At 37.6% G+C, this 22,736-nt stretch overlaps 1 long non-coding RNA gene and 5 gene segments (V, D, J or C); all 6 read right to left on the bottom strand.

The window, feature by feature from the left end:
- Positions 1 to 2,063: 2,063 nt before the first annotated feature.
- On the bottom strand, positions 2,064 to 2,638 carry LOC108277722 (Ig heavy chain V region 914-like). The segment is given in 2 exon segments: positions 2,064 to 2,386; positions 2,518 to 2,638. Coding segments are annotated over 2 exon segments (363 nt in total).
- A 528-nt stretch (positions 2,639 to 3,166) lies between these two features.
- Positions 3,167 to 3,691, bottom strand: LOC108277786 (immunoglobulin heavy variable 1-46-like). The segment is given in 2 exon segments: positions 3,167 to 3,477; positions 3,585 to 3,691. Coding segments are annotated over 2 exon segments (351 nt in total).
- Positions 3,692 to 6,212: 2,521 nt separating this feature from the next.
- LOC108275098 (immunoglobulin heavy variable 3-30-3-like) lies at positions 6,213 to 6,758 on the bottom strand. The segment is given in 2 exon segments: positions 6,213 to 6,568; positions 6,669 to 6,758. Coding segments are annotated over 2 exon segments (408 nt in total).
- Positions 6,759 to 7,880: 1,122 nt separating this feature from the next.
- Positions 7,881 to 12,705, bottom strand: LOC108275087 (immunoglobulin heavy variable 2-70-like). The segment is given in 2 exon segments: positions 7,881 to 8,242; positions 12,663 to 12,705. Coding segments are annotated over 2 exon segments (405 nt in total).
- A 4,899-nt stretch (positions 12,706 to 17,604) lies between these two features.
- Positions 17,605 to 18,137, bottom strand: LOC108277984 (immunoglobulin heavy variable 1-46-like). The segment is given in 2 exon segments: positions 17,605 to 17,921; positions 18,029 to 18,137. Coding segments are annotated over 2 exon segments (357 nt in total).
- A 1,265-nt stretch (positions 18,138 to 19,402) lies between these two features.
- On the bottom strand, positions 19,403 to 20,855 carry LOC128629531 (uncharacterized). Its single transcript, XR_008393861.1, has 3 exons — positions 20,571 to 20,855; positions 19,901 to 19,930; positions 19,403 to 19,767 (listed from the first exon to the last, which is right to left on the bottom strand). It is a non-coding gene; the product is annotated as an uncharacterized LOC128629531 (long non-coding RNA).
- Between the last annotated feature and the right edge of the window lie 1,881 nt (positions 20,856 to 22,736).

Genomic DNA, 22,736 nt, shown 5'->3' with positions numbered 1-22,736 from the left:
TGTTATGTTACAGCCTTATTCCAAAATGGATTAAATTAATTATTTTCCTCAAAATTCTACAAACAATACCCCATAATGACAACATGGAAGAAGTTTGTTTGAAATCTTTACAAATCTAATAAAAATAAAAAGCAAACAAAAAGCACATGTACATAAGTATTCACAGCCTTTGCTCAATACTTTGTTGAAGCACCTTTGGCACCAATAACAGCCTCAAGTCTTTTTGAGAATGATGCTACAAGCTTGGCACAACTATTTTTGGGCAGGTTCTCCCAGTCTTCTTTGCAGGACCTCTCAATCTCCATCAGGTTGGATGGGGAGCGTTGGTGCACAGCCATTCAGATCTCTCCAGAGATGTTCAATCAGGTTCAAGTCTGTGCTGTGGCTGGGCCACTCAAGGACATTCAGAGAGTTGTCCTGTAGCCACTCCTTTGTTATCTTGGCTGTGTGCTTAGGGTTGTTGTCCTGTTGGACATTGCTGCATTAATCTTTCCCTTGATCCTGACTAGTCTCCCAGTTCCTGCCACTGAAAAACATCCCCACAGCATGATGCTGCCACCACCATGCTTCACTGTAGGGATGGTATTGGCCAGGTAATGAGTGGTGCCTGGTTTCCTCCAGACGTGACACTTGCCATTCAGGCCAAAGAGTTCAATCTTTGTTCAATCTTTGGTCTGAAAGTCCTTCAGGTGCCTTTTGACAAACTCCAGGCTGGCTGTCATGAGCCTTTTACTGAGGAGTGGCTTCCATCTGGCCACTCTACCATTCAGGCTTGATTGAGGGAGTCCTAGAGATATGGTTGTTCTTCTGGAAGTTTCTCCTCTCTCTACCGAGACATACTGGAGCTCTGTCAGAGTGACCATCGGGTTTTTGGTCACCTCCCCGACTAAGGCCCTTCTCCCCCGATCGCTCAGTTTGGCCGGGCGGCCAGCTCTAGGAAGAGTCCTGCTGGTTCCTGACTTCTTCCATTTACAGATGATGGAGGCCACTGTGCTCATTGGGACCTTCAATGCTGCAGAAATGTTTTCGTACCCTTCCCCAGATCTGTGCCTCGATACAATCCTGTCTCAGAGGTCTACAGACAATTCCTTGGACTTCATGGCTTGGTTTGTGCTCTGATATGCATTGTTAATCGTGGGACCTTATTTAGACAGGTGTGTGCCTTTCCAAATCATGCCCAATCAACTGAATTTACCACAGGTGGACTCCAATCAAGTTGTAGAAACATCTCAAGGATGATCAGTGGAAACAGGATGCACCTGAGCTCAATTTTGAGTGTCATGGCAAAGGCTGTGAATACTTATGTAAATGTGCTTTTTTTGTTTTTTATTTTTAATAAATTTGTAAAGATTTCAAACAAACTTCTTTCATGTTGTCATTATGGGGTATTGTATGTAGAATTTTGAGGAAAATAATTAATTTAATCCATTTTGGAATAAGACTGTAACATAACAAAATGTGGGAAAAGTGAAGCGCTGTGAATGCTTTCCGGATGCACTGTAAACATATTAATCCATTAAACGACACTGATACTAACAAGCAGCAAACACATCACACTCAATCCACTGCCATGTTAAATTTTCTGGTCTTTTGTGCGTCCCACAAGCTTCATATCTGACCACCCGCTCCTGTGACTTTATTATAGCTGATGCTCTAGTTGAACTCTAATTTGTACTTTTCTCGCAACCTCATTTTTTAATAATCAAAATAATTCCAACTAATGTCTTAGTTTTTAAACAATGTTGTAAATAGATTTTATGACTGTGATGGAAATCCCAGAAGGACATCAGTCCTCTCTCAATACTTTTAATCTCTCAGTCATTTTAACCCAACATGTCAGGTAGGTGTTGTGTTGTGTAAGTAGAGAAAGAGCACCTCTCAGAGGACTTAAAGCAGAATGAAAAGCATAATGTTCATAATTTCTAAGTGGGTGCAGATATATAAATATATAAAATTTGCTTTATGCATATAGGATGTGATGGATTTCCATAAATGGTACCTTTTAGGTTTTAACTCAAAATAAACTTCACACATATGTGAGGTTTAATTTTTGCACAGTCCTCTCACTGAGTTGTACAGCTGTGTGTCTTTGCACAATAATAAACAGCTGTGTCTTCTGGCAGCAGACTGCTGATATCTAAGTAAAGCACATTGTTGCTTGTGTCTCTGGAGATGCTGAAGAGAGTTTTAAAGGAAGCTCCAGAGGCTATACCTCCACCACCCCATATGATCCCGATCCACTCCAAGCCTTTTCCTGGAGGCTGTCTGATCCAGCCTGTGCAGTAGCTAGTGAGGGCATAGCCAGAAATCTGACAGGACAACTTCACTGAGGCTCCGGGAGGTTTAACCTCAGCAGGAGACGAGGTCAGACTGATGCCATGCACATCTGAGAAGAGGAGAGTGGTAAAACATACAGAAGCTATTAAACACACTTCACTTCAACTGACACTGAAATACTAAGCATATAAAAAGGTGATTAAAGTGTTTAGGGATGTGTTTAGGGACGTGTTTACTCACAGGGCACAGAGGATATCAGAAGAAGAAGAGGCCAGCTCATGATTCCTCGTCTGTACTCAACCAAACACAGAGACTGCTGTGTACTTGCAGTGTATTTATATCTGTCTGAGGTTGGGGAGATTTGCATGCAGTATGGGATATGTATTTTACATTAATTACAGCAGTCTTTTTACAATACAGCATTTCTTCAAACATTTTCATTCATAAATCTGTGTAGACATATTCTTACAGGAACAAATTAACAAATAAATTAATTAAATTTAGTCAAAATATAGTTTCAGTGTTGCATATGAAGAAACAAATAAATTAGCAAAAAGATTTCTTGAGTTATGTTTTCATCAAGAAATAAAATGTAATGCAATTGAATGTTTTATCATTTAATGTTTTTGCGTATAATTAAAGTTACTTTCATGTTTGTCTTCAGCTTTAAGCACCAGCCAGAGATAATAAAATAAAAGGCTGAGAATTTTACAGAGGAATTTTGACTGTTAATGGAATAAGATAAAAGGAGAAATAAATCTGAGCACTAAAATGAATGGATGTTGTTTATAATAAATGTCTCTGGGCTTCAGTTTCCTGCTGAGGGAATATTTACAGCTCATGAGGACGTGCTTGTGTAAGTTTTTGTACAGCTCTGGAGTCTGTTGTGTCATTGTGAGTCTCGTGCACAGTAATAAACAGCCGTGTCTTCAGCTTTCAGACTCTTCACTTCTAGGTACAGCATGTTTTTATTGGTGTCTTTAGTGATGGAGAACTGGCCCTGCAGAGACTGAGCGAATGTTGTGCCAGTGCCGGTGTCAATGCGCCCGATCCACTCCAATCCTTTTCCAGGTTTCTGACGGATCCAGTGCATGTAGTAGCTGCCCATTGAGAATCCAGAGACAGTACAGGACAGCGTGACTGACTCTCCAGGTCTCTTCACCACAGAAGCAGAGGAGGTCAGGGACTGTCCATAAGAATCTGGAAGAGAAGAGTATAACTAGGTAATGTTATGTTTTAATGCTTATCGGGACAGAATGGTTCATTTTCCTAGTAATCATAACAGGAAAATAACCGCTGAAACTTACATGAAATGAGAACAAATAAAATACAATGTCCTAAAATCATCCTTCTCTGAGTTCTGCTTCACCCAGATTTAAAGTGTACAGGAGTGTTATCTATCACAGAGCTCACTGGAAACCTGAATAGCCAAGAACATGCTGTTTATACCTGACTCTATTTGAATAGGGAGTGTCCATGACCACTATGGATGTATTAAATCCACAACCACAGGCTGCTCAGTGTATAGATGAGTGGATGATTATAAGGTTATATGTAGATCCCTACAACAGTATGTTTCACTATCAGAAAGGGTTCCAACTAGTACCATTTTTACAAGGTGAGAAACCTTAATTATCCAATGACCCCTTAAACCATTTGAAGAAGAATGTCTCTGAATGAAAAAAAAAAGTTTGTGTTTATACACTGTAACATCAAACAAATTCACATTTTCAAATGAAAAGTTTAAGCAGGGGTTTATTGGTATAAAATTAAACAACTGATCTTGCTTAAGGGCAGTGGTGGCATAGCGGTTAAGGCTTTGGCTTCTCCATATCAAAGAGCCTTAATTATTGATCAACACAACACAGGTTGCTAATATGCGACATGTAATTCTGTTTAATCTGAGAGTCATGATGCTGGATGCAGTCATAGCAGAATGTGAAGAGAGAGATTGGCTAACAGACTGTGATGGTTGAGTTTGCACAGACTGCCCTCTAGAGGCCTGTTTTCAAAATTCCCAGAATGAAAATGATCAATTTTAAAGGAAAAGGTTCAAATGGTCTTGCTGTTACTGTTAATAAATACTTTGTTCTTCACGCTCTGTAAAATGTGCTTCTCTAATGTCATTTAAAGCCAAAATAAAGAAGCTTCTAAAAATATTGTTTAAAGATATTAAATACACTTATATCACAGTGCTGCTGAATTCTCGAATCTGATTAGTCAGAAGGTGTTGATTAATTTTCTATAACAGCAGACCTGACACTTATAGAAAGGCAAATCACAGGTTTATATTAATTAGCTTATTGTAATAGTTTATCACTCTATAATAACAACTTACACACGACTTGTATGGTGGATGTTTCACATAAACTTTTTTTTTTTTTTTTTTTTTAACGTGTAAAATTGCTGATATGGTGAAACTTGTTAAAATTCAGAAACAGCCATCAGTCTCCTTATTTTACAGAGGTGAGATTTCAGGAAATGTTGCTTATTCCAGATGTTCTTCTAAGCATAGAGGAAATTTATACAGTTCAGTATTAGACTCAATATTCCTTAGATCTAATACAGTGATGATGAAAATATGAGCTCAATGTGTGTCTATATCATGCACATGTTTTTGTATTGATCCCTAAGTAGAAGCATCAGTGTGTGTAGCGGGTGCAGTAATACACAGCTGTGTCTTCTGTCTGCAGATTCTGTCTTCTCAGTCACCATGCTGCTGGAACCATCTTTAGAAATACTTAACTTGTTTTTTGGTGTATCTTTATGATAATTATCTACATCACCCTAAATGGGGTTTATCCACTCCACAGTTTTTCCTGCAGGTTGTCGAATCCAATCTGTGGTGTAGCTGTTATCAGTAACAGAGTAGCCGGATACTTTACAGCTGAGGGTTAAAGAATCTCCTGGCTTTAACATCACTGAAGTGACCTGAGTGAGTTCTACTGCACATCCCACATCTGAAAAAAGAGATGTCACAATTTCAGTCACAAATGTATGTACAGTAGGTTATAACTGTAATAATTTGTTACAGTAGCAGCTCTGAGTTCATTATTTAAGTGAAAGTCACTGGATGAAGCTGCCAGTACAGAAATGGAAGGAACGTCATTGAACTAAAAGCAGTGTTAAATTCTCCAGATCTCACAGTGACCGAGGCTGATATTTCTGTATATGTAGTTTGGATGTGGGGAAGTTTTGCATATGCATATATATATATTGTTATGCTGGTCCATTCAAAACAGCCTGTTAATTTCTGTCTCCTACATGTTTTAATAATCACAATGGAAATATTCTTTGGTGATGTAAAAAAAAAGAGTTGATTTATATATTAAAGACTGAATATGTAAGTCAAATTTAGTTCTGTAAATGAATCTTAACCTCATTCCACATGGACTAGGTGCCCAAATAACTAGATGCCTAAATAAACACACACTTGTCTCATAGGAAATTATTTAATTTAAATCCAAAGATACTTGCTTATTTGAGCATAATGTATTGTGAGTATTTTTATTTTATTTTATAAACTCAGAAGTGTGTGTGTGTGTTATGGGATTAATCTCTGTTTCTATCTCTGTGAACAACTGCTTCCATAGTTCTTACTCAGACATACAGTGAAATATTGCTGTGTTTAAAACAGCATGTACGGATAACTTTTATACTGGCTGGAGCTCATTACACAGACTCTTGGAAGCACAGACAAAAGTCAAAGAATTCAATAATAGGCTTTTTCAAAATAATGTGTGTTGTGTTTTATATAAGAACTGACTTAAGTAATCTTACAGCAGTATAAATGTCCAGAAAACATTCACAACAAGCCACATGCAGTAAAAGTCAGTAAGTGGTAACACGTCAGTCATACAGTAGACAATAAAAACGTTTTGGTTCTTTGACCTCCACGAATACACTGCTTATGAAAATGTGAGCTTGTCATGTGACTAAAGCAAGCATGTGTTTTTGTACTGTTGTCTAAGGAGAAGTATCACTGTGTGTCTGGCGCAGTAATACACTGCAGTGTCTTCCGTCCTCACACTGTTCATCTGCAGATACACCTGCTTCTTACTATTGTCTCTGGAGATGGTGAAGCGGCCATTAACTGCACTGGAGTAATACTTGCTATCACTATCATACTCGATAGTTGCAACAAACTCCAGCCCTTTTCCAGGCGCCTGTCGGATCCAAGCCATCCAGTAACTACTAATGTCCAATCCAGAGGCTGTGCAGGTCAGTTTATGGGACTGATCAGGTTTGAGGATCACTGAATCAGACTCGATTAGTGTCTGACTGCAGGAATCTGAAAAAGAATACTCAAAGATTCGTGTTAAAGTATAAAAAAAAAAAGACAGAAAGGAATTGTTTTTTTTTTTAAATATAAAATAAATGATAATACTAACATTGAATGAACATTGCTAGAGCAAAGTAACTCAAAACTCTGCGTAGTCCCATGTCAATTAATTAAAACAATTACTGTTGCTGTTAATGAACACAAACTGCTTGTGTGTTGTTGAGCTGAACGTATATAAGCATAAATGCTTCAAACACAGGATATAATTTGCATGGCACGCCCAATAGAGGCATAAAAACGATTCACAGAGAAATAGCCATGAAGAGAAAGAGCTTACTGTAAAACTCCAGCTGTGTTTCATGCTGTCAAGTCCGTAACTGCTCTTTACTCATTAGATATCATGTCCTTTTAGTACATCACTATGTATCACTGTAATACCCAGAAGAACATGAAGTTTTCTGATCACTGAACAACACAAACATGTACAGTCCTTTCAGAAACTGTCATTTTTCAGCTCTGTGTCTAATCCAGGTTATCCAATACAAACTGAATGTAGTTCCAGACATAATGCAGGTCGCAAATCATCACTGTTGTTAAAGCTTTGTGAATGATGATATAATGTATAACATTTAGAGTTATTTATTATTACCTTTGCAGAGTAGTGTAATTAAATATATAGGAATACTATGATAATGTTAGCAACAAAGATAAATTATCTGTCAGTTGTTTAATGTGAGTGAGATGATGGTGAATCATTGCAGTCTGTGAGGAGAGAGAAGCTGAATATGTATTAATGAGCAGTTAGAGATTCTTAAGGTTACACAGACATTTACCTAAACTACAACAGAAGCAGAGGAGCTCAGTGACAGATTCAGTAAGGAATAAAACATTTGGGGGCATGCTGTTATAGGAAAATAATCAAGGGCAGGGTGATGTGACGCATCCTCACTTAAAGCAGCTCATTGCTTTCATTACAGTAGCATGTGCAGAAGTGCCTTCATCCTCTAATAATGCTCTCATACGCATTGTGAATTGAAATCAATATCAGGAATTAGTCATTAAGGAACATTTTTTTTTTTAAATCAGAGTTATCGTTTAATTTGAAAGCCAGTTATTGTGAGTACCATTTAAATTCAACTGTATGAATATCAGAAACTACTTTCAAACATGGGAAGCAAGTGGAATGTTAAATAGACATTCAGATGCTTTTCATTTATAATAGCTAAAGAAGATAAATAATATATTCTCAATAACTATGCACTGAGTATAGGTTTCTATTCGTTTTTGGTAAATGATTATCTAAGTGTCTAGGCTGAAGTGTTTATAATGTTGTGATGAAGATGTTTTTGTGTAACACTGCAGCTTGTTGTGTAATACAGTAATACACCGCTGTGTCTTCAGTCTGCGTATTCTGTCCCTGTAAGGTCACATTGTTACTGGAAGTGGCACGAGAGATGACAGACTTGTCTTTAAGTGAATGCTCCTTGTAAATATCCCCATCATTATCAATTATGTTGATCCATTCCAGAGATTTTCCTGCAGGTTTTCGAATCCAAGCTGTTCCATAGTGGCTGCTGCTATCAGTGATAGAAGCTCCAGACACTCTACAGGTGATGGTTAAAATCTCTCCTGGCTTTATAACCACTGAGTCTGGCTGGGTGAGCTCAGTAGCGCAGAACACATCTGTAAAAATAGAAAAAGAAAAGGTTCACATGTTGAAGTGAAAGGATCAGATGAAGTAAGGAAGCTTAAATCCAAACACTCACAGGGGGTGAGAGCCAGCAGCAGCAGTGGAGCTGAAGCAAACGTTTGTGTTGAAGGAGGATTAATGAGAACCGCTTCCTCTCTAGATAGGCACTGTGCTAATATTACAAGAGGAGGTGGAGATTTGCATAAATATTACAGAGAAGCTGTGTTGAGTGCAGCACTGCAGCTGGTAATCACAGTCACATCCCATTTTGTCTCTATTTAACTTCAATTTATTGTGATACATAATTGAAGTATCTACTATTATTACTAATAATATGAAAGTTTTGTGTTAAATAATTAATGTATTTTATATTCACATAAATGCATAAATAAATAAATAATGTAATAGTTTCTTCTCGTTATGTTTGTAGTGAAAATTAAACTGGATCATTGCCGTAATACAAACAAAATAATAATAATAATTAGAAAAACAATCCTTTATTTCATTGTTAGCTGTGTATAGGTTGTACTCTAGAGAATTGCAATAAGACAGCTGTTATTCTCGTGTATAAATTTCCTGGTTTAAGTTTCTGTAATGTTTATGATGTAAATGTGAAATCTTTAAGTTTTATCTTATAGATGTAGAAGAGAAGCTGTTAACATACAGTAACTGCTGTGAATAACTTCTTCCATAATTGCCACTCTCACAGAGCGAAATATTACAGTGTTTTCAGAACAGCATGTAGTTAAAATGTGTTTATTACTGGCATTAAAATTGGGCTCTATATTTAACAATATAATCAAACTGTGTAATAGAAAATTCCCCATGCAGTCAAACCATTTTCATTCTGGTTTAGTCTGCACTCTAGAGGCTTTAACTGATAAATACAGTGTGAAGTAGCAGATTGATAAGATTCTAAAGCAGGTGTTTTAAATTATAAAAAAAATAACTGTAAATCTAGTGACCAGATAACAAAAGTCTAATTTCCTTAAGCAGCTCGACACTGAAACTATTCTCTTCTCCTACTTCTGTTTCTCAAAATTCTAAAATAATCTGCTTTAAGAAATCAAATCAGGAGTGAGGCTGGTGACTTGGCTTCTCTACATCCAGGTGTACACTCAGTGTTCCTGGATCGACTCTGGATCCACCACTCTGACCAGGATAAAGTGTTTACTTAAGATGAATGAATGACTGAATGAATAATTAGATGTCTCATGAATTTAAATGATTATATTTTTAGTTACAGAAAATATATCCTTACACATCTCACTCCAGTAGAGTTGGTTCTCTGTTAATGAGAGCACAGACATTTGTTCTCTTGTGGTCTCCTGAACACAAACCTTTATAGAACTGGAAATAAACTCAGTAAAGTGATTAATGTCAAATTTACAGTATACAGACATTATGTGTGATCAGTAATGATAAACTATTGGTACGTTGGGGCAGTAGTGCCTTGACGGTTAAGGCTCTGGGTTACTGATTGGAAGGTCGGAGGTTCAAGCCCAGCGCTGTCAAGCTGCCTCTGTTGGGCCCTTGAGCAAGGCCCTTAACCCTCTCTGCTCCAGAGGTGACCTATCATGGCTGACCCTGCACTCTGACCCCAAATTCCTAACATGCTGGGATATGCGAAAAAATGAATTTCACTGTGCTGTAATGTATATGTAATTAATAAAGACTCATTCATGGTCATAACATCTGGACTTTACAGAATCTGAATACTGTAGTAAGACTCCATAATAACTGAACATTACAATGTATAATACATATTCATTTGTTTCTGGTTTCCAATATAAACAATTGTATAAAAAAATGTAATTGAGCAGTTTATTAACCACAGTAAGAAGGGATTATATTCATCATTTACATAAATGACAAGAGTAATGACTTGTTCAATAAAATGCTGTGTGAAAAATATGTGTGTGGTTTTAGTACAGTTTCCTCAGCTCCAGTCACAGTTAGTGTGAATTGGTTCTTTACAGACTCTGCATATATTACTTGATTTTTGCCAGCATTCATCCTACCAACCCATTTCAGAGCTTTCCCTGGTTTCTGTCGGATCCAGTGTATGTAGCTGCTTGTCATATCAAAGCCATTTATTTTACACAAGATCTTCACAGTTCTCCAGGTCTCCTTACCACAGCAGCAGACTGATCTAGTCTGATCTCAGCACTGCAAAAACTTGTCAGATAAAACAATCAAAAATAATTATTAAAGGATTAAATCATACACTCAGTGGTAAACATATAAAGAAGTCTCAGATGTTAACATGACTATAAAAATGTACTGCAGAAGGACACTTAGCCTCATAATCAAACTCTGTGATGGAAGTTTTGTAATTCAGTTTGATGATATGAGCTTTAGCTGAGCAACAAGATGCTTTTTATGCAGAGCAAATAATAACAGGATGGATTTGCATAGACTTCCATTTAACCAATAGAGTCAGGTCTATAATATGAACCTCCACAGGCTGATTTTGCATGTGTCAAGGATGAGAGCGATGTCACATTTTACAGTTTGTCAATTCAGCTTAGTTTTTGTTTTTAATAATTGGTGCACGTGCAAGTAACCTTCAAATTTCTTATTATTTATTAATTTCCTTCACTTTATCAATGCTTGTTAATTATTAATTAACATAATTTAAACAATGAATAAATAACCTCAGAATGTTTTAATTGGCACCTGAACACTTTCATTCAAAATTTCATGTTGTCTTTTATATTTACATAAGCTGTCTGCATTGATGTGTTGTGTATGTTATTGCTGTTGTTGTTTAGAGGATGCTTCTGCTCCTAATTCTGAGAGATAATACCTGTGTCTTTGTTTTGTAACCACAAATAGTAAGAGTGAGTAGTCTGAGAGTGGTAAAATTAGTGTCCTTAGCCTCAAACCTGTTTCAGGTTTGTTGTTCCACTTAACCACTTTACTACTGAGAGGGTGTATGCTATGCCTTAATGTCTCCATGCTATAGTAGCTATACTTTCCATTTTGTACTGTTTACCATAATTCTGGATCTGCTTAGGTGTTGTCAACTGCCTCTATTTCGTGTGGTGGTGTTAGTGGGCCTGGGTGTTATAGCCACCACACCACAGTGTCTGTAATATATCTTTCTTTGTTTGTTGTTTAGTGTTTGTGTAACCTTGGGTTATTCAATGTCTTCTTTCTCTCCAGGAGCCGGTGAGTGTTGGTGGGACAGGGGAGGCTAGCTGCATTTATTTGGTGGTGTGTGCTTCAGAGCATGCTCAGTGTGCCAACACAACAACTTCCTTATGGTGTAGGTAGTGTGGGGTGGGTGTGTGTGACTTGCGCTGGGTTTGGATGACCTCCCAAGCTGTAGCTGGCCTGCCTTGTCCCTGCCAAGCCTGGACCTGGAGAAGTTCTTAGTTTTAATATCCTTATTGTACTTCATGGGAAAGCAATTTTATATTTGCATGTCAAGTTTTAATGATGCTTAAGTGTTATAATAAAATATAATTCTTATATTCATACTCATGAATCACACTCATTTTCCTTGCCCCGATTGGTGAAACTTATCTGTGTGCCTTTATTTGTGGGTATTTCCCTGGTTCTCCCCCTGGGTGGTACTGAATTGGGGATAAACGTTTTACCTCCACTTGAGAATGCCACACCTATTACAGTGTTGGAATTTCTACTTCCAGGGGCTTTTTTTATCCTACCACTGTATTTGTTGAGCTCTGCTGCCTCCTTTAGTTGTTTGAAATATTGCACCTGTATAAATTGTATTATTCCTCACATTATAGTTCACTGATTAAACATTTATTCCAGTTTATTAAATATCCTATACAATGTAGAGATGAATACTGGTTCAAAATCAGCAGTCTTTGAAGAATGTATTTTATTTTAAAAATGACTACTGTCTGTTTAAAAATGACACAAGCTATTACCACTTCATTCCAGTGGAAGAATGTAAAAGTTTGACTGAGATGATTTAGCTACATTGAGGGGATGTCTCTAACATGTTTTAAAGTTTTTGTAAGGGGAGTCCACTATTCTGTGTCACTGTGACTCTTGCACAGTAATACACAGCTGTGTCTTCAGTTTGCAGATTCTGTCCTCCAATTGTTATTGTGTTAGTAGCTGTGTCTCTGGAGATGCTGAACTTATTTTTCAGTTTGTCACTGTAAGCTGTACCCCCACCACTACTGATGTATCCAATCCACTCCAGAGCTTTTCCTGCAGGTTGTCGGATCCAAGCTGTAGTATAGCTTGTAACAGAATATGAAACCTTGCAGTTGATGGAGAGACTCTGGCCTGGCTGGACTGTCATGGAAGCAGGCTGAGTCAGTTCCTCACCATGCACATCTGTGGAGGAAAACACATGGTGATCTCTCACACAATATATGCTGCACATTTATTGTTATTGTAGTAAGTGAATGAATTTGATAAAGCACTCACATGAAGCAGCTGCCAGCAGGAGCAGTAGAGATGTAGAGAACATGGTGTGTGTTGTTTGTACTGGGGTCTTCTCTGTTCTCCAAAGTTTATCAGAGACCATCAAATCTCATAAATAGAGTGGTGTCCAGCCCTGACACTTGTATTTGAATATGTGGTGACGATGGGAGGAGAATGTATTTCAAACGTGTTTAAATCAGACGGAAGAGATTCATCTTTTGCATGTGGATTTTTATTGTAACAGATGCCTCTTTATCCAATTCTATAATTTTCTATAAAATATTGAAGTGTCAGTGTAATAAGCACAAGGATTAAATTTAGCATGAAGATAATTATCTGTGCTTGAGGATATTGGGATCATTATGATAGAAAAATTCTACCTCTCAAAATGCTCTCACACCTGATCACACAAATTCTAATTTGATGAGGTGATTATTGTTAGGTGAAGATATTACAGTATAACAAGTTCTTTTAAGTGATGTGATTATAATGGTGTGTATAATGTGCAGCAATGTTAGAGATGTAGCATTATTATGTTAGAAATATGGTTTAAAATATTCATTATAAACTTCTAAAAAAAAAAAAAAAACTTTTTAAACTCTTTGTCATTTGTGTGATTATGTTTTTTGGTTAGACTTGGATAGATACGTGTTGCGCTTGTGGACTAATAGGACTTTGTATGAGGTGTTTTTGTACAGGGATGTTGTTGATATGTCTCACTGTGGTTGACGAGCATGTTCTGCATGTTCTGCCCTGTTAATGTTACTGTGCTGCTAGAGGTGTCTCTGGAAATCTGAAACCTGCTTTTCAGTTTCTCAAAGTAGCCAGTGCCACTGCTACTACATATCCATTCGATCCACTCCAGAGCTTTTCCTGCAGGTTGTCGTATCCAGGCTGTACAGTAGCTGCTATCAGTTAATGAATATCCAGACACTTTGAAGGTCAGAGTCATTGACTGACCAGGAGTTAATACTGTGGATCCGGGCTGGATCAGTTCAACACAGTGAACACCTGTTAAAGAAAAGAACATTTTAATGCCGTAAAAGAAAAATGTGCCCAAAAGCCTTATTTATGTCAAATGTAAAAACATTTACAGTGTACGGCTGCCAGCAGCAGCAGCAGTAGGGATGTAGAGATCATGGTGTGTGTTGAATCAGAATAAGTAAAAGATCTCGGTCTTCAATGCTTAAATATATAACAGGGGAGGATATTTGCATGGAGACACTCCTTATCTTAGTGTAAATTTTATGCAATCTTACATATCTGAATCAATATACATTATTAACGTATGTGACTATTTATTTTCATTTTCTCTTAATGCATAAATGTGTCTATACACATCCATCCACCCATCCATTTTGTATATTGCTTATCCTACAGGTTCAGGGAACCTGGAGCCTATCCTGGGGAGCATTGGGCACAAGGCAGGTACACCCTGGACGGGGTGCCAGTCCATTGCAGGGCACAATCACATAAACATTCGCACACCCGTTCATACACTATGGACACTTTAGACATGCCAATCAGCCTACCATGCCTGTCTTTGGTGGAAACCAGAGTACCTGTTGGAAGCCCCTGGAACACGGGGAGAACATGCAAGCTCCAGACACAGGGCAGCGGCATGAATCGAGCCCCAGACCCGGGAGGTTGTTAACCCCTAAGACACTGTATGCCCGTGTCTATACACATTAACTGATGTTGTTGATCCATTACAATGTTAGAAGGAGCGCATTACATTAAGTAAGGAATAAAACACAGCATGGGTATTGTTACAGGGAATTAAGCAATGACAGTGTGGTGGGATGAAGCAGAGTCACAGTTACCACCATAAAGTTGATTTAAAAAATGCAGCTTATTACAGAGAATCCGCTCCATCCTGATTTGCTCCATATTGGAAAAGTCAAAGTTAAAGCTTTATTCAATGATTCAATTTCATTTTCAATCTTGGTGTATGTAGTGTATGTATGCAACAAACACAGATGTTGGTCCTCTGTGGGAATTTGACAATAAGAGATAGTCTCAGTGTTCAATGTCTCAGTGTTCATTTTAATATTTAAAATGTTTTTAAAACATGGGGATGAGATTCATCTTATGAAGAACATGTGGATTTTTAATGGAACAAAATTTTTCCATGACAGAAAGCTCTTTACCAACTTCTGTTATTTATATTATCAATAATAAAGGGAATTATACATATAGAAAAACTCACAACAAGGATTAGATACAAATTTTATGGTAATAATTATCTGTGCTTGAAGATGTTTTTATCATAGAATTAGGGTTAAGTGGCAGTTAGCATTCGCACTAGGGTGTGTGTGTGTGTGTGTGTGTGTGTGTGTGTGTTCTAATTCCTCCCCTGTAATTTTGTTTGGACTTGACTGTGATATTTTCTATGAAACTAAGTTGGTTCTTTTTTCCACAATATAGAGTTATATTAGTCCTTTAAATCACAGCGACACTAACAAGGATAAAGCAGCAATGCACGGCCATGTTAATGTTTCTGGCCTTTTGTGGGTCCCACAAGCTTCATATCTGACCACCCGCTCCTGTGACTTTATTATAGCTGATGCTCGTCCTGATGCACACCTCTAGTTTGTACTTTTCTCATAACTTAATTTTTTCCCTTATCAGAAGAATTCCAACCACATTGTTGCTTTCTTTCCATTTCATAGGCATGTGTTAAATGTTTTATAATGAAGGTATTGTTCACTTTACAGACTGAGGTACAAATAAAAGACTTTACAAGCACAGTGCTGTTAGATTCTCAATTCAGAAGTAAATAACTTGTCTAGTAAACTATCCACAACATTAAATGTAGAAATAAAACTAATGTTTTAGTTTTTCAACATTTTACAACCTTTAATTTCTCAGTCACTTTAAACGCAACATGTGCGGTAGATGTTGTGTAAAGAGCGCCTCTCGGAGGACTTAAAGCATAATGAAAAACATAATGTTCATTTCTAATGAGGGTGCAGATATGTAAATATACTAAATAAAATATATAAAGTGCAAGTCAAACATTTAGGTAAATTTTATTGTCTATGAAAAAACAAAAAATAGTGAAATGTTAAAGCAGATTTTTCTATCCATGCATTATTTATTATGCGTTCATCTTGCCTTTAATCATTTAAGATTTCTTTATGTATATAGGATGTGATGGATTTATAGGAATTGTACCTTTTAAATTTTTACTCAAAATAAACGGTGGCTGCTAATATCTGTCACGATTTTTGTTTAGCCTAGTTCATGCCCATTTGCCGATCCCCTGACTTTTTGTTTGTTTTGACCATGCTATTGATTCATGTTTTGGATTTGTCTGCATGCCTCTTTTAATTAAGCTCTTCTCTGCAATTGCGACCATCCTAACCTCTATTACGTGACAACATCTAAGTAAAGCACATTGTTGCTCCTGGACTGCTAGTAGCACATTATTACAGCCTGTGCCGTGTTTTCCAAAAATGCTTCATATAAAAAAACACTAAAAGTCTGCATGGAGCAGCTTCATCCAATTATAATCCCTACAACTTCCTCCAAGTGGATTTATTGTCAAGTAGTTCATGTAGATCAGTTTACCTCACAGCTCCAAGGTCCCTGATTTGATCCTGAGCTCAGGATACTGTTTATGTGGAGCTGCATTTTCTCCCTGTTTCTGTACAGAATTCCTCCGGGTTCTCTGGTTTGCTCCCACCACCCATAGACCTACTGGTTGGTGGATTGGCTATGCTATCTTAACACAGGTGTGAATGTGCGTGTGTGTGTGTGTGTGTGTGTGTGTGTGTGTGTGCATGCTTCCATGAGTGTGTGTGCCTCCGTGTGTGTGCTTCCATGTGTGTGCGTGTGTGTGTGCACGTGTGTGTGTGTGTGGGACTATTTGATAATTCCCTGTCTTTATGTTTGGACTTGATTATGATATTATCTAACAAACTAACTTGGTTCTTTTTCCCCCACAATATAAACATATTAGTCCATTAAATGACTTTGACACTAACGAGCAGCAAGCACATCACAAAACTCCAGAATCTATGCTTCCACCACCCCATATGATCCCGATCCACCCCAAGCCTTTTCCTGGAGGCTGTCTGATCCAGCCTGTGCCGTAGCTAGTGAGGGCATAGCCAGAAATCTGACAGGACAACTTCACTGAAGCTCCGGGAGGTTTAACCTCAGCAGGAGATGAGGTCAAACTGATGCCATGCACATCTGAGGAGAGGAGAGCGTTAAAACACACAGAAGCTATTAAACACACTTCACTTCAACTCAGACTGAAATATGGAGCATATAAAAATGTGAGTAAGGTGTGGAGAGATGTGTTTACTCACAGGGCACAGAGGATATCAGAAGAAGAAGAGGCCAGCTCATGATTCCTCTGCTGTACTCGACCAAACACAGAGACTGCTGTGTACTTGCAGTGTATTTATATCTGTCTGAGGTTGGGTAGATTTGCATGCAGTATGGGTTATGTGTTTAACATTAATTATGGCGGTCTTTGTATAGAACAGCATTTCTTCAAAAAATTTTCATTTATAAAACTGTGTACACAAATTCTTACAGGAACAAATACAATAAATTTAATCAAAATATAGTTTCAGTGTTGCATATGTAGAACCAAATAAATTATTAAAAAATATTTCTTATGAGTTATGTTTTTATCAAGAAATTAAATGAAATGCAATTAAATGTTTTATCATTTAATGTATTTATGTATAATTAATGTTGCTTTCATGTTTGTCTTGCACCAGCCAGACATAAAAGAAAAGGCTGAGAATTTTACAAAGGAATTTTGACTGTTAATTAAGACAAATAGGGGAAATAAAACTGAGCACTAAAATGAATGGATGTTGTTTATAATAAATGTCTCTGGGGTTCAATTTCCTGCTGAGGGAATATTTAAAGTTCATGAGGACGTGCTTGTGTAAGTTTTTGTACAGCTCTGGAGTCTGTTGTGTCAGTGTGACTCTCGTGCACAGTAATAAACAGCCGTGTCTTCAGCTTTCAGACTCTTCACTTCTAGGTACAGCATGTTTTTATTGGTGTCTTTAGTGATGGAGAACTGGCCCTGCAGAGACTGGGCGAAGCCAGTGCCAGTGCTAGTGCCAGAATTAATGTATCCGATCCACTCCAGTCCCCTTCCTGGTTTCTGACGGATCCAGTGCATGTAGTAGCTGCTCAGTGAGAATCCGGAGACAGTACAGGACAGAGTGACTGACTCTCCAGGTCTCTTCACCACAGAAGCAGAGGAGGTCAGGGACTGTCCATAAGAATCTGGAAGAGAAGAGAATAACTAGGTAATGTTATGTTATAATGCTTATCGAGACAGAATGGTTAATTTTCCTAGTAATCAAAACATGAAAAAAAAAATTGAAACCTACATGAAATTAGCACAAATAAAATGCAATGTCCTAAAATCATCCTTCTCTGAGTTCTGCTTCACCCAGATTTAAAGTGTACGGGAGTGTTATCTATCACAGAGCTCACTGGAAACTAGAACAGCCAAGAACATGCTGTTTATACCCGACTCTATTTGAATAGGGAGTGTCCATGACCACTATGGATGTATTAAATCCACAACCACAGGCTGCTCAGTGTATAAATGAGTGGATGATTATAAGGTTATATGTAGATCCCTACAACAGTATATTTCACTTTCAGAAAGGTTTCCAAGTAGAATCATTTTTACAAGCTGAGAAAGCATAATTATTCAATGAACCCTTAATCCATTTGAAGACGATTGTCTCTGAATGGAATAAAAAAAAGTGTGTGTGAACACACTAACATCAAACAAATTCACATTTCAAATTAAAAGTTTAAGCAGGGGTTTATTTGTATAAAATTAAACAATTGATTTTGCTCACTCAGATCCTCATGAATTTTCCATGTAATCAGGTTCTCCATAACAAAGAGCCTTAATTACTGATCAACACAACACTGGTTGTTAATATGCTACATGTTTAGTCTGAGAGTCATGATGTTTTATGCAGTCATAGCAGAATGTGAAGAGATTGCCTAAATGAGCAGATAGCAACAGACTGAAATGGTTGAGTTTGCACAGACTGCCCTCTAGAGGCACAAAAGTCCTGTTTTCAAAATATCCAGAACTAGAATGAGTAATTTTACAGAAAAAGTTACAATGTTCTTGCAGTCAAAAAATAAATAAATAAATAAATAAATAAACAAATAAATAAATAAATAAATAAACCACAACCTCTTCACATTAAGCTGCAATATAAATTAAGTATGAATTACACCTTGGAGTACTTGTATCACCACAGTTTAAAAGAGAGAAAGCACTCAGATACAGTATCAGAGGGAAATGAAGTCTTTTATAACCCTGTCTTTGTGATGGAGTTTGTTCTTCACTCTGAAGTGTGCTTCTCTAATGTCATTTAAAAAAAAATATTATTTTTTATTATATTCACAAAAAATTATTCAAAAGATCTTAAATACACTTATCACACTGATTAGTCAGAAAGTGTTGATTAATTTTTTTTATAACAGCAGAACTGACAGTTATAGAAAGGCAAATCACAGGTTTATATTAATTAGCTTATTGTAGTAGTTCATCACTCTATAGTAACAACTTACACACGACTTGTATGGTGGACGTTCCACATGAACATTTTTATTTAAACGTGCATAATTGCTGATATGGTGAAACTTGTTAAAATTCCGAAACAGCCATCAGTCATCAGTTATTTTACAGAAGTGAGATTTCAGGAAATGTTACTTATTCTAGATGTTCTAAGTGTGGCAATTCCCAAGTGGAGGGAGACATTTATCCTGCCAATGACACCAAAATGTGTCATTCCCAAGCGGAAGGAAAACAAATTCAGTAAATCCAAATACACCACCCTGGGGGAGAGCCAGGGAAATACTCCCAAATAAAAAGGCACACAAGTTTCACCACTCGGGGTAAGGAACATGAGAGTGAGACAAGTACAAATATAAGTAATTTTATTATGACACTTCAGCATCATTTAAAACTTGACATGAAGATATAAACATTTTCCCATGAAGCACAACAAAAGTTTTAAAACTAAGCACTTCTCCAGGCCCAGGCTTGGCAGGGACAAGGCAGGCCAGCAACAACTCTGGAGGTCATCCAAACCCACTGCAAGTTATCCACACACACACACACACACACACACACACACACACACACACACACACACACACCATAAGGAAGTTGTGTTGGCACACTGAGCACGCTGTGAAGCACACACCACCAAATAAATGCAGCCAACCTCCCCTGTCCCACCAAGACTCACTGGCTCCTGGAAAGAAAGAGAACACAGGTTAACCCAAAGTCACACAAACACTAAACAAAGAAAGAAATATTACAGACACTGTGGTATGGTAGCTAAACACCCAGACCCACTGACACCACCACAAAAAAGAGAGGCAGTTGACAACATCCAAGCAGAAACAGAATTATGGTAAACAGTACAAATGACAATTATGGCCACTATAGCATGGAGACAGTAAGGCATAGCATACACCCTCTCAATAGTAAAGTGGTTAAGTGGAACAACAAACCTAAAACAGGTTTGAAGCTAAGAACCTTAATTTTACCACTCTCAGACTACTCACTCTTACTATATGTGGTTACAAAACAAACTAGACATACAGCCAAAACTAAAGAAAAGCAAAACAATACATAAAACAGAAAATGACCGTTAAACAAAAACCAGGTAAAGCAAAACAATTGTTGAAGCAAAACAATTGTTGAAGCAAAACAATTGTTGGAGCAAAACAATTGTTGAAGCAAAACAGCGGCGGCGTCACATGTAGCGTCTTCGGCTAGGGGTTTGTCTTAGAGAAGACTCAACTCCCCACTCTCACCTTTACACAGAGATCAGAGTTTCAACCTAAATCTACCAAGTCCCAATGTGAAGAAGGGAAAGGTGAACTTACCATTAGATTGAACAAACATCACACGCGAAGTTGTATAATTACTCACAGGTACCGCGGCTCGACATACATATACATATCATTCAGCCACCGGCTAAATGTTGTGATCTCTGAACGCGATATTTGGCGCCAATTCGCCTCAATGCACACACCACCAGCGCCGCTCTAAGACTATAAACTACAAATTAGCCTTGCAGTATTCACCGCGTTACACCGTGATAAAGCCTGACCGTACCTGGACGGAAGCGGGACCCGGAAATGCCAGAGGAGCGAGGAACTCGGAATCACCAAGACACCTATATGTGTACCCAAATAAGGGTCGTTAAATGATCGGGTAGCTCTCATCCTATTGGTCTGCCGAAACCATATCCCAAGCAGAACCAATAGGACAGCCAAATCACTTACCCTGCCATGTAAGCATAGAGGAAAGTTATAGACTTCAGTATTAATCTCAATGTTCCTTAGATCTAATACACCTGATGATGAAAATGTGAGCTCAGTGTGTGACTATATCATGCACATGTTTTTGTATTGATCCCTAAGTAGAAGCATCAATATGTGTGCAGCGGGCACAGTAATACACAGCTGTGTCTTCTGTCTGCAGATTCTGTCCTCTCAGAGTCACCGTCTACAGTTTTTCCTGCAGGTTGTCGAATACAAGCTGTGGCGTATCTGTTATCAGTAACAGAGTAGCTGGATACTTTACAGCTGATGGTTAAAGAATCTCCTGGCTTTAACATCACTGAGGTAAATGGCATACTAATATAGCACTTTACAATGTGTCTCATTCACCGATTCACACACACACACACACACACACACCAATTGTAGCAGAGCTGCAATGCAAGGCGCTAACTTGCCATCAGGAGCAACTTGGGGTTCAGAGTCTTGCCCAAGGACACTTCGGCATGTGGAGTCAAGTGGGCTGGGAATTGAACCGCCAGCTCTATGATTAGAGGACAACCCACTCTACCACCTGAGCCACAGCCACCCTGTGGTGACCAGAGTGAGTTCTACTGCACATCCCACATCTGAAAAAAAGAGATGTCACAATTTCAGTCACAAATGTATGCACAGTAGGTTATAACTGCAATAATTTGTTAGCAGCTCTGAGTTCATTATTGAAGTGAAATCACAGTATGAAGCAGAAATGGAAGGGGACATGGTTGAATTAAAAGCAGTGTTAAAATCTCCAGAGCCCACATTCTCGAGGCTGATATTTCTCTATATGTAGTTGTAAATGGGAAGTTTTGCATATGCATGTGTATATTGTCATGGTGGTCTATTCAAGAAAGCCTTCTAATTTCTGTTTTCTACAGGTTTTAAAAAACACAGTGGAAATTTTCTTTGGTGAGGTAAAAAAAAAAAAAGAAAAATAAAAAAAAAGAAGTTGATTTATACATTAAAGACTGAAAATGTAAGTTAAATTTAGTTCTGTAAATGAATCTGAACCTCATTCCACATGGACTATATGCCCAAATAACTAGATGCCTAAATAAACACACAATTGTCTCACCAGAAATTGTTTGATTAAAATTCAAAGAAACTTGCTTATTTGAGCATAATGTATTGTGAGTATTTTTATTTTATTTTATAAACCCAGAGGTATGAGTCTGTTATGGCATTGAGCTCTGTGTCCTATCTCTGTGAATAACTGCTTCCATAGTTCTCACTCCAACACACAGTGAAATATTGCTGTGTTTAAAACAGCATGCAGGGAGAACTTTTATACTGGCTGGAGGTCATTACATGGACACTTGGAAGCACCAAGGAAAGGAAATTATTATTTATTTTTAATAAATAATAATACTAACATTGATTGAACATTGCTAGAGCAAAGTAACTCAAAACTCTGCCTACTCCCATCTCAAATAATTAAAACAATTACTGTTGCTGTTAATGAACACAAACTGCTGGTATGTTGTTGAGATGAACGTATATCAGCATAAATGCTTCAAAAACAGGATATCATTTGCATGGCACGCCCAATAGAGGCATAAAAACGATTCACAGAGGAATAGCCATGAAGAGAAAAAGCTTATCGTAAAACTCCAGCTGTGTTTCATGCTGTCAAGTCCATAACTGCTCTTTACTCATTAGATATCAAGTCCTTTTATTACATCACTGTGTATCACTGTAACACCCAGAAGAACGTGAAGTTTTCTGATC

The sequence above is a fragment of the Ictalurus punctatus genome, chromosome 2, assembly GCF_001660625.3.
Source record: "Ictalurus punctatus breed USDA103 chromosome 2, Coco_2.0, whole genome shotgun sequence".
Taxonomy (NCBI): domain Eukaryota; kingdom Metazoa; phylum Chordata; class Actinopteri; order Siluriformes; family Ictaluridae; genus Ictalurus; species Ictalurus punctatus.
Note: the sequence above shows the minus strand (reverse complement) of the source record. Positions and strands in the feature narration are given on the sequence as shown.